This window comes from Oncorhynchus mykiss, chromosome 31, assembly GCF_013265735.2.
Source record: "Oncorhynchus mykiss isolate Arlee chromosome 31, USDA_OmykA_1.1, whole genome shotgun sequence".
Lineage (NCBI taxonomy): Eukaryota > Metazoa > Chordata > Actinopteri > Salmoniformes > Salmonidae > Oncorhynchus > Oncorhynchus mykiss.
In genome coordinates this window covers 39,795,893-39,809,803 of record NC_050571.1, presented here as the reverse complement: position 1 = coordinate 39,809,803, position 13,911 = coordinate 39,795,893, and the positions used below count along the sequence as shown (strand labels likewise).

Genomic DNA, 13,911 nt, shown 5'->3' with positions numbered 1-13,911 from the left:
TCTCACCATTAAATACATTTAAGGAGGTAATGGAAGCCTCTGCAGCCTGAATGGAGAACGTTTTATGCACAAACCGGTCCACGGGGGATACGAATGTATTACTGGCTCTGTGCAATGCATTTGGACGATAAAATGAAACGACTCAATATCGCCATCTGCTGGCATTTGGGCTAGAAAATTACATGTTTGTAACTGGCTTTGTCAATAGACCTAATTCGTTAATTTAGGGCTCTGTTTGAACAGATCTGCTTTAGCAAACATCCGCATAGTAGTTGTTTTGGCAGTGTTGGAGTGGAACTGCATTAGAGCTGTCAAATCCACAAGCGGTTCCAGGCATTATATCTAAAGCCGAGATTGCAATCGGCATGAAGAAAAATCCCATGCAGCCTTGTTCACAAGTTTGACCACTGGAATGTGAGATGTAATCTACACCTCCATTAGTCGTATAGAAATCCTAAGCGTCATTATTATAGTCTTATAGAAATTTGAGCGTCATTATTTCTATATAGACTACACTTTTGTCGTTTTGAACATCTAATGACAATGATCAAGGGTAGATGCTCACCGATTCGATAGCTCCAACGCAGATACACCTCCAACACTCCAACACCGGCGATCACCGGTTAACGCTTGATCTGATTCAATCTAGGCCTTAATGCACCTATGGGTCTCTGAAAATATCTGAAAATCCTAGGAATGCAACAACCTCACTGTGTAATGATAATAAAAATACCAAGAATGATGATCCATGAAAAGCTATTGGACCAAGACTAAAGAACCATCCAAGAGTCAATTATCTCATCAATGAAGAGGGTTGGGGTTAATTTATTTCAAATTGCCCTCAGTGCAAAGAAGGATTGAAATCCAATCATTGGAGAGAAAAATGTATCAAAAGTATCTTCCCTTGATTGCCTGATAGCAATAGTTGTATAGTTATAGCAAAAATATCCATTAGCTATCAAGCAGTCATGTACATTTTACAGACATCGTGATTGTGTATTGTTGTAGTGATCTACATGAAAGGCGTCGCTAAACGTCACAGACGAGTGTTTTCGAGCATGTGAATTGCATTTCGCCTTGGAAAAAGCCAATGAAAAGTCAGTCGTCAGTGCCAAGGAATGCAGCATCAATCTTCTAAATGATCCCTCTAACTGACTTGGTATAATTACAGTGTGTAATTACCCAACATGCTCAAACTCCTAATATTTTGGCAAATGCAGTGGAGTACGCCCAGGAGGGTCGTGTGTGTGCGCGCATGCATGTATTCTCGTGCGTGCACGAGTGAGTCCATGCAGGGTGGTACGGAATAACACTCTTGACTGCCAAGTAGTAGTAAATCATACAATCATTTTTAGTCATTAGAAAATAATGAGGAATGGGTATAAAGCTAACACATCATTGACAAGTATAATATATAAGTATACCAGTATAATAGCCTAACTTCAAGCCACCCTCCCAGGTTACAGAGCTGCAGAAATGCTTCAACTACAAGGGCATATGAAGAGAAGAGTTGAGTACATAGAAAACATATTTATTAAGTACTGTGGCTTTACAATGAATACAACACATGGCAAAAAGGGAAAATTGGTATGGGTGGTATGAAACAATCAATCTTGAAACTCAATCAGTCTTGATATTTTAAATAAAATGATCCATCAAAATGCACACATCGTCAGGAGGAGCAACACGTGCCAATTTTGTTTATGACTGAATCAATGGGGAGAGAGGAAATTGAAATACATTTATACTCTCAGCAATCATCATTCTGGACCATGGAAAAAAAGAAAGTACACAAACTCGACCAGGAAGCCGCGCAATATTCTTCCGCCAGTCTCTTTTGATCAACTGCGCAAGATTTGGCTCCGAATGAAGAGGCAGAGAGAGAGGAACGCGGCTGAATTGTAGTCCTCGGAAGTGTAACAACATCTCTGGGTGTGTACTTAAGTTTGAAATGCGCGTCCTTGGGAGCTTTTCTGCACATACCTGCTTTAATCAAAGCCGTTGAGTCAAAGCATAAATTCTTATTTTTCTTTAGAGCGCGCGCAATCTGTTTCCAATAGGCTTTGGTGTTGGACTCGTACCCAGGGCAAGTGGCTGGTTTGGCCACATATTCGCAGTCGAAACTTGTTTGCCCTTTTTTACAGTTCACGCTAAGCACAAAGGCATCGTCACCTGTCGCAACCCAAGTGCATTGCGTCTTGTTTTTGGCGGAGAATTTGCCCTTGAACACATTTCCTTTGGGGCTGCTGTTTTTCTTATCTGGAGATTGGACGGGTGGCTTTGGTTGCTCTCCGTCCTTTGGTCCCTGGTTTTCTTTCTTCTTCATTCCCCTTTTTTTGGATCCTTGACAGTTAGTCACCATAAACTGCTGAGATATGCAGGCAATAACCAGCATGACGGTTAGGTTGGTAAGAAGTGTCATATCCCGCTAAAATATCTGCAAAAAAATGGCATAGTTGTGTATGTTAGTACAGTACAATTACCTCCCATTCAAATAATTGCTACGGTAGCCTATCACAACACAGCAGCATGCATATTAGATTTATGGAGGACAATGGCGCATCATATTTAACAACATAAGTGGTTATTTTAATCAGCTCACCTGTGGATTTGGGGAAATGGAAATGGTTCAATCCCGTTGTGACACCTCGGGAACGAGCACGTGGCATTTATAGAGCACCGACACACCCACCACCACTCCCTTATTCCACCAACGTGGAACATAGGCTAAAGCGCACTGTTTGAGTTAATCTGGTGGTATCTGGGTTTATCTGTTGGTGTCTTGTCAGAAGTCGTTGTCCTTAATTAGGCCTACACAGTCTATTGTCACGTATAACAAGTGAAAGCGTTCATAATGAAAATAGACAATTGATTACCCCTAAAAAACATTCAGGGACTTTTCTCTACACATGTTATAGTGTGCGCACTCCGGCCTAGTAAAAGTGCAATGAGCAACGCATTGACCGCAGCAGTCGTTGAACAAATAATATTTGAAAGAAGATACAACAGCGTCACTTACTGGGGAAAAGAGACACTGCACCTCAAAAAGGGTATTATTGAACACAAATGTAAACATGAACGTTTCCAATATTGTTCATTTGGACTTATTCCCTGCAGGTATTTAAAAAATGGGGAGAGACAGGCTTTAAACCTAAAGCAAGCCAGTAAGGAACACAGACACACCAACAAGAATTAAGAACACACTTTATTCATTATATACAGACATTCATACATTGATTATGACATTTCTGTACAATGAACCAGTGGTAGAGTTTGCAGAATATGCCTCTCTACTATGTGAATGACACAAAAACCTTGTCATGTTTTTCAGCATATTCAATATGTGGTTTATGGTAATGCAAACATACACATAAACAAACATACAAAAAATGGCAAAACCAACGGTGTATCTGCCTTAGGAGAGTACATTATAGGGTACCATAGGTTTGTCGAAATGTGTAGAGTGCTTTCTGACACAAAAACCATGGTACTCATTTTTGACAAAATGAGTACCGTGTGAAAGACGATGGATTTAACGATCTGTCCATACCCGATCCACACATTCAGGTATGGATGCGTTCAGTTGTTATTGTGACCCTTGGAATTACAATTTCACCAAACATTTTGGATTGGTATTGGTCTCAATGGAACATTCACAACTCATGGTAAAATGGCTGGCAGGAAAGATGTTTGATTGACAGAAATGTCAGCACCATCATTCCCATGGAGAGGGTGTTCAAACTCTCTTCTGCGACATTTATTAGCAAAGTCCTCATTTGGAAAACCACTCTGAGCACCTCTTTAGTCAGACCTTTGAAATCATCTTCACAGGGGAATCTAAATCTGGGAAACAGAAAGCAAAGTGAATACAGTGAATAGGTTGACATTTTCTACTCAGTAAAACACGGACTAGACTTTGAGCTGAACATGAAATCATATTGGTCGTATTTTTATAGAACTTAAGTCAAATGACTTTAAGAGACATACAACTGCTCATCTAGTTATCGTCATGATATATTACACAATGGCTACAATTCAGAAAATATCAGCAGCCAACTTATTTCAACTGACCTTCATTATTAGTTCTGAAACCAACCAATGACATAGGAACAGATGCCTTGAAGTGACTGCCAACAATACTCTTGTGCAATCTTTTTGGCATTGCCCTTGACAGTGGGCTTGGTTGGTTTTGGAGTGGTTGGTTTGGGTGTCAGAAGCTTCTTCAGTACTGCTGTCTTGTTCACTGCTGGTTTTGCTCCTGCTGGTTTTGCTCCTGCTGGTTTTGCAGCTGCTGGTCTTGCCTGCTCTGGTTTTGCCTGCACAGGTCTGGATTGCACTGGCTTTGTAGGTGCTGGTCTTGCTTCTGGTTTTGCTGGCTCAGGTCTTACCTGCTCTGGTCTTGGCTGCTCAGGCTTGGTTGCAGCTGGCTTGGCCTGCTTGACGATCGGTGCCTTGGGAGTCTCTGGTTTCGCCTGGGTTGGCTCCTGGGCTTTCTCCGGCTTTTGGGGGGTGGCTGCTGATGCTGCCTCTGGCGTGGAGGAAGCGGAGTACAACATCTGGGCGTCTTCCGGTGCCCTCTTGCACATCTGAGGCTTGATAGCCTTGGGTGCCTGGCAGGCGTTCTGGAGTTTCCTCAGGTCCCACATGATCTGGGTGAAATAATGGCGAGGGTTGTTGTTGTAGGCACGGCACATCTGGGGCTTGCCCGTGTACTCGCACCAGTAGGTTCTCTCGGCACCCTGGCACGATATCCTCAGCTTGGTGACATCTCCCTGGCCGGTGACGCTCATGGTGCACAAGTCCTTTGCCTTGTTGTTGAACTGGATGGGGTCCTCCCAGACACCCTTCCTGTTCTCTGCAGTAGCAGTGGCGGCAGCACCACCACCATTGCCTGCCCTCGTGTTGCCATTGCCGTTCTCGTTCTGACCCTCCACTGCCCAGAGGCAGCAGGCGAGGAGCAGCAGTGCGCTAGCCCGAGTCCACATGGTTATGCCAGATGATTAAGTGTGAGAGAGAGAGTGAAAGTGGGACTGCAGAAGCTGAGGGTCCCCCCTGCTATTTATGGGCTCAGCACACAAAGAGGGCATTCAGGTGAAAAAATCATGGGTTACAAGAGCCATCCTGAAGAGGGGAGGAGTGTAGTGCAATGTGACTATAATTTATGGCTATCTGGAGACTGTCAATGAAAGCCAGGACCACATGCGAAACCAATTGGGAGGGAGGCGAAGGAAATAGTCAGAGAACATTGATGCCCTCAAGTTTAACCAGGTGTTATATAATCGCCCATACTAGTATAGTATATCAGTGTTTCATTGACAAATATGTCAAGCACAACTTTGTGGATTTTATCGCTTTAAAAAAAATCCAGACTGCCATTCATTTTGAGAAGCTTGGCACACGGATGCCAATATAAGATTTCTGTAATTGTTCACCATGTCACTTACATTTTCTTCTCAGTTTTACACACCGTTGGTATGTGTGGTAAGTCCATTTCAACTCAATACCACAAAGTGTCTTAAAATGCTATTCTATAAGGACATGTCGAACAGTTCAAGGTTCACGGCTGTTTTAAAGTTAGATGTTTACAACCATACAGCACAGCCTATAATTTCCTTCCAAACATAAACACAATCAAATCTGAAACAGAAGTGTGGAGAAACCTGAGGATAGAAATCAGAGAAGAACAAGAATAACCCATAATAGAGTTGCTGACTCGAGACAAAGGCATCTATAGTATGTAACAGCGAGTGTGTGTGTCTGTGCGATAGAGAGGGGGGTAGCAGCACATGCCTCTTGCAACTTTATTTTCCTAGCAATCAATCATAACGGGGGAGAAAGGGCTCCTTGTGAGTGACGCAGGATCTGTAATGTAAACTTCCGGAGCAGGTTCGCTTCGCTTTGTAGAATCAGGAATTGCACTCCGTGGCCGCAAGCCAAACGAAGGGCCGGGCATTTCTTCCTCTCTCTCTCTCCCGGTGCATGTCAGTGGCTACACAGAGTTTGCAGGGAGTACAAAGAGCTGCAAAGGTGGTGAACCAAAATATATCACTGCAGACAGCCTGAGGAACGATGAGCTTAGGTTAAGAATCAAAATACAATTACCTAGGATTTGAAATAAAATCAGCTTCACTCTCTCTGAAGTTTAAACTCATTACTCAATCTTCTTCTTTAGCCAGTTGTACATTTAGGGTGAGGGAGAAGTGGTCACGTGCAGGTCAGAAAATGTCTCTGGGCTGCACAGATGTGGGTGTGGGTGCCAAATGACTGTGGAAATCTCAAGTCCTAGCCCATAGCAAAATATAACCATCTCGTCTCCAAAACAGCGGGTACATAATGGGGTACGGCATGTTCTATGTCCGACGACGGCAACGGCAACATTATATAAGACTATGTGGCCATGAGGTAATAGCTAACACATGTGTAAGCCCACTGTCTCATGTCAAATGTTCCTGGTCATGTGCCGATAATAATTGACACAAAACAAGGGACCTGGTGTCCAAAATAGCGACCCCCTTGCCCTTGAAAACTTGGGTAACGATTGGTTTCTCCATTGGTTTCTCCAGCGGTCACTGAGACACACCTCATAACGGGAACATCAATCCAAAAGATTTGTGTACAAAGAATGCAACTGAAAGTTTATTCACATTTGTACACTTTCAAAAAAACAAAACATCATTACAAGGAAACACATTTCCAATGATCACCATCAGTGCACCCCCCACTATCCAGTGCCACCATTACAGTTATACCCTTAAAACAACCAGGAAACATTGCACCCACTATCTAACCAGATGGTGCATATAAAACGTCTGTCATTAGATCTCAGTAAAATAGCGTGTTATGTGATTAATCATACACTTGTTAAGGTAAGCAGTCTGCAGGCATGTACTTATTAAGTAGTAATGGTTGTTTGGGAAGTGGCGTTTCTTTCCGAGACTCAACGGGCAAGATCAGTTATACCAATAAGATGTCCTCGCTCCACTCGTCAACAAGCCTCTATTGGATTGGATTAATGCTATTTGATTGACAGCACATGGTAGTTAAGCAGGCTAATGTCCCCATCTTTGTGAGGCAGACAGTAGGGAAGAAGGAACGTGTAAACAAGTGAGAACAGATGGGCTATGTTATTGGGGGGGTGGCACATTTTTACAGTATGTTAACGTTGTTCAGCATAGTCCACACGGGTGTCATAAATCACTTTAAGCAATACATCTCTTATATACAAATGACTATTCAATACATTCCCCCTTCCATAGTTCCATAGGTACCAAAAGCTACTGTGGGATTTACAACAAAACAAAAAAAGATTGAAACAATATATTATGCATAACTGTTATACAACTAAAGACCTGAGACCTACAGTAAAACTAGGATTTGGCTTCAAATAGCAGTTCTCCAATTTAAAGTTTGACCACTACAATAGCCCCGGAAAATATCTTTATTAACGTGCCGTGTTAGTATACGCAACAGGATACTTTGCATTTACTGTTAATCAATGAATCAACTTAGGAATGTTATAGTCTTGACATTTCTGTCCAGGTTCCTGTTATACACTGATATGAGATACAGTATGTCCTCATATCCAACAAGATGGTGGACACCAGTCAAAATGCTGTGGGAAAACAGGTCTAAAAGGCAACCGTCTGGAGTTTGCCTCAACCCTGTTTGTTTCACGTGATACGTCTCAAACGGCTCTCCTCCATCAGTTAGTAAAACATCATCGCAAAGACCCCTCAAATATGAGCAGTAATGGCAATGCTCTAGTAGCAGCTCTACATGACATTTCAAAGGATCTGTTCATTCACTGTTTAGACAACGCGAAAGAAGTACAAAAGATTTGAGAGTACACGGCCATGTAATTGTCGTTGTGTCCTCAATTTGAACTCAGCCTCGGCTCTGATATTGTGGCCAGACTAATGTAAACACACTAGACAGCTGTGTGAGAGGTGAAGGATGAAGGTCGACCGACACTGGCTCAGATGTATGGCTTCCTTATAGTCCCCCCCCCCCCCCCCCCTCCCGGGGAAGATCAAAGAAAGGGTTGATGACAGCACCTTCTGTAGTGTCCGAGGGGGGTCCTATTGGACAGCGGATATCCAGAACAGGCTGTGACTGATCATTAGGATCTTGTCAGTAAAAAGATCCGTGCAGACAGAGGAAGAGAGGACCGGCTGAACACACACAAAATACATCAGGTAAGGACCTCTTTTTGAAGCTTTGTCTTGTCCAGGGGGTGGGAAATGGATGGTGTCCTAAACATAGATGAAATGCAATTTAACACCGCATTCAACATCTGAGTAACAATGCATTGATGTAAAATAGTCTAAGTGGAAAGCCAACAGATAGCATATAAAGTGGTATATTTCTATGCTAAAATGTATCATAGAAAATAGGAACAGTATCTACAAATATAGTGGAAACGTACAATCTAGTGTTTCAGTTCCAGTTTCCGATGGCACTGCAGAAAAGGAAGACACTGCGTCAGAAAACATTGACATTTAATTGCATCAGATTTGATTAGACATTTCAGAAGCTTATTGCTTTTGCCATTGTGAGACTCAGGGGGGGAAATGAAAGCAATGAAATGTGAGTTTTGAAATGAGAGAAGGAAGACTTTCATCTTAAACTGTATAAGTCATTAGGAACGGCAAACACGCACAGCGGGCCTCGTCTATTGCACATTTATAGAGCAGTTACACGTGGTTAGACACAAATACCATCGAGCCATTTACGGTTTAGGGTTTATTAGTGATTCCAAAAACAGCAATCCTCCCCGTTGAAGACTTTCTGCAAAGCCAGTGAAGCAGACATGCGAGTGCTAAAAACAAGCTGTTGAAGAAGGGTGAATTGGGGGGTTACATAAGGAAATATGGTGTCAAGCAAAGGAGGAGACGAGAGAGAAAAGCCTGTCGAACATCTGGAGGCTTTTCAGTGTGGCAACGGCATGCAGACAAACAGCAGGAGAAGATGGCATGGAAATTGCATGAGGAGAGAACAAAGGAGGGGAAGACGACGCTGATGAGGCGGCGGGAGAGATGTCGTCCGCGTATTCAGTGGTTCTCAGTACCTTTCTGGAGTCGGTCAAAAAGCCTGGGCCTCTCTCACCAGTCAATATGCCTGGGGGGAGCGGAGGCCCGTGGGAACCTAGTCATAGTGTCATAGGCAAGGATGCTAGTGGCACAGGGGTACAGGAAAGGGGGACAACATCAATGCCAGGAAATGGGAACATTCGAGGGTCAGCCATTTTGTTAGTCCTGTCTCTTGCTTTCAGATCCTGCACTTGAAGGGAGCAGCAGGCTTTCCCCAAAACACAGAGAGCAGAACCACTCCATCGACACTCGCTGAGGGCTTGAGGCCAACAAGGGATGGTATGATGCCAGGGTGAATGTATGCAGTACATTTGCCTGTGTTACACGTGTTGCATATGCACTGAACTGAGGTAATAATATCCACTCTATCCAAACTGATTTTCATATTGACTTTTAGAGGGAAGTAGAGAGTGAAACCATGGTCATGGTGAATTGATGATGATACTGGGTAGATTGTAACATAAGACAAGCCATAGGTGGTAGTCTCAGCATGTGTGTTATTGTCACGTTCCCCTGTCTGTCATTCTGCGGTGATGCTCTCTGTGTTTGGTTCACATTGCTTGGCCGTCCAAATGTACATTTCAATGAAAAACATGCAGTTAGAGGTCGTTAGAAGTTCGTCACATGAGCAGTTGTCTCAGTAGCACCACACCAAAGCAGACATGCTTGCCTCTCTTTTTGCCTCTCTCGGAGCAAAAGGATCACGTGTACATTCACAGCAGTTTGCCCAATTCTAAAGAAGAGGAGACATGCAAGGAGTTTCATTTCACTTGATCAAGTCATTGTGCACAGAGCATGCAGTGGGTTAGTAATGCTCCAAAGATCATGTGAAACCCAAAACCAAAAACACACAAGCGGTAAACAGTGGACGAGCTGGCTTGTTCGCGACCTCCCAATGCTGGAGCAGCAACCAGTGTAGCATCCAGTGGAAAGATCAGCTGACCTCTGAGGGGCTAGCCAACCCCTTGGGCATGCACTGTGTCCCAGCCACCTTATTTAACCACCCCACTGAGTGACTGACTGCCCCCTAGCCAACATGCCGCCCCTGCCCCAATCCCTCCCTGAAACAGGCCATGCAAATAGATTTTTTTCCCGTCGGGCTGCTTTATATTTTGTTTACCTTGTCATTACAGGGTTTTTGGATACCTTTGTAAATGCTCAACATGATAACCATTATTACCAATTTCCATACTGAAACAAAACATTGTATACCAAAAGAACATGATGAAAAGATATGACGTGAGAGACAGGACATGCTATCAACCCTCGGCAATAAAAGTTTCTCTCTAAGTAGGAAAACTTGGGGAAATGCTAGCGTCTATTCTAAACGTAAACAAACGTATGGTTCTATATAGAAAGTCTAGAATGCATAAACCACAGTACTTTATCTTACACCTTAACTTACAAAAACAAAAAGGTGGGCTTGTAAGAATCAAATCAAAGTGTATTAGTCGCATACACAGTTTAGCAGATGTTATAGCATCGTCTGGGTTTGGTCGGGGTAGGCCATCACTGTAAATAACAATTTGTTCTTAACTGACTAGTTAGGTTAAATACTTGTTTTTTTTTAGTTTTTTTTTTTTTTAAATAGCGGGTGCAGTGAAATGCTTGTGTTACTAACTCCTAACGGTGCAGTAAAACAAGTACACAAATAATCAAATACTAAAAACAAGAAATCAGAGCCCTTAATGATCAACAAGGGGCACTTTTTTCAAGATTGCACGCAAAGGAAAGCCAAAACGATACAGCGACGGATGCATTTCAAAGCTAAAAATGTAAAACACCAAGAACCAGCACCAAGAAATCAGCAATTCAATCTATGTACAAAATCCACAAAAAAGCGCAGATGTACGGATGAGTTCTACTGGAAGGAGAAAGGAAAGGTAAAATGGGTCAAATGTATCTTACGTTTTCATGGGAATTGTCTCAATGCTACAAAGATAGAAAAAAGAACAAAAAAAATGTATGAAATGCTCGGCAATAGAAATGCACCAAAAGGTTTTTGGGCACTGATCAGATTACGTCGATACACGTCTTTGATCAAGACACTTGGTGACTTGTCTATCGCATTCATTCACTACTAAATGCATGGGAGAGGTGAGAGCTACTGAAGGATGCATAAAACAATATGAATAGTACTTAATTCGCCGCTTTTAAAAAATTTCTTCATAAAGTGCAAAGTGCTTGACGGAGAGAAATGAAATGAAAAGTAAGGATGGAAGAAGATGGAAATAGTAGGAATGGTTATCACAAAGTAAAATGCCAAGTCCCAGAAACAGAGGAACTGAAAAGAGAGAGAGAGAAAGAGAATTAAGTAGAAAGAGTTAAGATACTGTTGCTTACAACTAGTTACTACTGCAAATGAACTGCAATAGACAGAAGAGGGGAAGGCAGAGATAGGGGAAGGAAAGTAAGGCAAGATAGAAAAAGGGGCTGGACCAGAGACAGGAAAGAAGCAATTCTATGACCTCCTACTGAACTTGTCTGTTGTGGATTGAGTCAAATTGTGTTAATTACCATTTTGTAATCCTGGCACATGAGAACTAATCAGACTCAGACCCAATTTCAGTCTTGTTAATGCATATCATAGGGTCTAATAAGGAAATGTTCCCCAAGATGACTTTCCAGTCTCAAATCAATTTAACCAAATAGGCATGGGGAAAGAGCTAGGTGGGGTGGACCAATTGTAGGGGAAACTCTGTAAGAGGGATCACCATACATCAATACTAATCACCGGGTTGCACTACCAATTCACAGTAGGGGACGTCCAAACCTCAGCTATAGTTTACTTAAGAGGATGATCAAAGGGTTCTTCCTGATATGTGACCAACCGGTTCAATTTGGTCTTATGTAGCAACATTTGCAATGTTTTTTATTTTATTTTTTACAATGGATAAAAGTAGAGTCTCAGAGCTAGAAAATTGTATATCATACACTACAATTGAGGAACACTGGGAAAGTAATTCTGCTTTGAAAGTTGATACATTTATAACCACACTTTTGAGAAAATGGCCCTTGAATGTTTTGGTAAACCTACTGGAGAGCTCTTCTTTGTCTACACCCATTCAGCATCCTTCACACCCTCTTAAGCCTTAGCCCCACCCATCTCTTTAAGGATTCAAATGTGAGGCCATGTGCTAAACAGAGTGAGTAAGGTAGTGTACTAAACAACCAAAGATTTCAAGACTAAAAGCTGGTTTACACTAGTCTATTGACATGTCTGTAGACAGTTGTTGCAGTGACATCATGAACATGCTATTGTCGTCTGACATCAAACTTGCTGTTGTTATGAAAAAGTATAAACACTAAACAGGCTGCATGACATCAGCAACTTGGTGGTCCAAAATAGCAAACTTGGTGTATTTTAACACCAATAAACCCACCCATTAAAAACTCATTAAAAATGAATTTAGTTTATGTCAATCGAGCAAACCAGGCAACTTTCTAAACAATGTTCTGGTTCGTTTCTAGCTTGTTAGCTAGCTAGCTAATGTTAAGTTAGCTGGCTAACGAGTTCAATAATGACAATATCATATAGCTGACAACGTCTTAATTTGAGCTAATTTGTATTCATTACTACAGGAAAATAAACTCACAACAAGATCATTATTTACAAGTTAATGGCCAGCTAATTACAGAAAATAACTTACGGTTGTGAGTGTGACGAAATAAAAGCAGGCCATTCTACCGGAGAATTTAAGAACTTACACACTGTCTCGTTGGCCTAACGTTATATCCTAATTTGACTTTGGTGCAGGTCATGTTGTCCTTCACATTACCGTCTCTGGTAAACACAAACTAGATCAAATATAATCAAAGTTTATTTGTCACATTTACAGGATACAGAAGGTGTAAAAGGTACAGTGAAATGGTTACTTGCATAGTGGAGCCTTATGTTTAGACATTTAGCTAGCTAGCTAAACAGTTAACCATAATCCTAACTTATAACATTATTACCCTGCATGAATCTGCAGGTAGCTAAAGCTAACCAACTAAGTTTGACGTTCGCTAACTAGACAGGTGTTTCTCTTTGCAATCAAACGCCAGAATTTTCTCCATCGCCTTAGACATTCCACTGACTTCAAAACTCGGTCCTCCAGAAAGTGGAGAGCATTAGCAACACTTTTGCAGTTCTTTGTGATATCTTTCATAATAGCCGTGTTAGAAAGGATTACCTACACATACTGAGCAGCTCATGTTATAGACAGACGCTTGCTACATGGCAGACCAATCCAAACTCATTTCTCGGCATGTCCTGCCCAACCATTATCTCAGCCAATCATAGTCTTTTTCCGTGGCTAAACAAACTAGGCACGTAATTCAACAATTGTATTCGTATTTACAGATGCACACACGTTTGTTATTAAGGCACATGAAAGTTCACATGTTCCAGAATGCATTTCTGCCAAAAAAAATGCATTTTGATTTTTTAAAATCTGTTTACGTTCAAATGCCTCTCCTGTGAAGTAGTGACACGCGACATACTGTATGTGACAACATAGTATTTAAAGTAACTGTTCAGTGTTCATAGATTTCTATGAAAGATGACCTATAATTAATTCCAATATGAGTTAAATAGTTTTCCTTCCAAAAAATGGTAATTAAGTATGTTAAAAAGCATATATGGGCACACACCAACAATAGAATGGTGTGGGCATATACCTCATTAAAATACTCATGCGAGTAGACTGATTGGCCAGCTCAGCCAATGAGCCAACATGACATCATGCTCTATGAGGAAATAACAAGCATTTTTTAAAGATATAAGATATGTTTAAGATATAAGTTTGAGGTGGGTTTTTTGTTGTGTTTTTTTCCCTAC

At 41.7% G+C, this 13,911-nt stretch overlaps 3 protein-coding genes across 14 annotated transcripts in view; all 3 read right to left on the bottom strand.

The window, feature by feature from the left end:
* Nucleotides 1–1,510: 1,510 nt before the first annotated feature.
* On the bottom strand, nt 1,511–2,750 carry LOC110505147 (fibroblast growth factor-binding protein 1). The gene is made up of 2 exons (XM_021584158.2): nt 2,603–2,750; nt 1,511–2,437 (listed from the first exon to the last, which is right to left on the bottom strand). The coding sequence occupies exon 2, from the start codon at nt 2,420–2,422 to the stop codon at nt 1,751–1,753; it is 672 nt and encodes a 223-aa protein (XP_021439833.2). The 5' UTR covers nt 2,423–2,437; nt 2,603–2,750; the 3' UTR covers nt 1,511–1,750.
* Nucleotides 2,751–3,187: 437 nt separating this feature from the next.
* Nucleotides 3,188–5,043, bottom strand: LOC110505146 (fibroblast growth factor-binding protein 2). The gene is made up of 2 exons (XM_021584157.2): nt 4,072–5,043; nt 3,188–3,843 (listed from the first exon to the last, which is right to left on the bottom strand). The coding sequence occupies exon 1, from the start codon at nt 4,983–4,985 to the stop codon at nt 4,080–4,082; it is 906 nt and encodes a 301-aa protein (XP_021439832.1). The 5' UTR covers nt 4,986–5,043; the 3' UTR covers nt 3,188–3,843; nt 4,072–4,079.
* Nucleotides 5,044–6,614: 1,571 nt separating this feature from the next.
* Nucleotides 6,615–13,911, bottom strand: part of LOC110505144 (prominin-1-A) — a 123,049-nt gene continuing 115,752 nt past the window's right edge. For 6 of the 12 annotated variants that reach the window (XM_036969589.1, XM_036969590.1, XM_036969591.1 and 3 more), the window contains 2 exons: nt 9,068–9,822; nt 8,425–8,458 (listed from right to left, as the gene is read on the bottom strand). In XM_036969589.1, coding sequence (XP_036825484.1) covers nt 9,699–9,822 — 124 coding nt within the window. In that variant the 3' untranslated portion in view covers nt 8,425–8,458; nt 9,068–9,698. Of the gene's footprint in view, nt 8,253–8,424; nt 8,459–9,067; nt 9,823–10,660; nt 11,374–13,911 lie in introns of those variants that run through there. The other 6 variants (XM_021584148.2, XM_021584152.2, XM_021584154.2 and 3 more) reach the window with 4 other exon arrangements.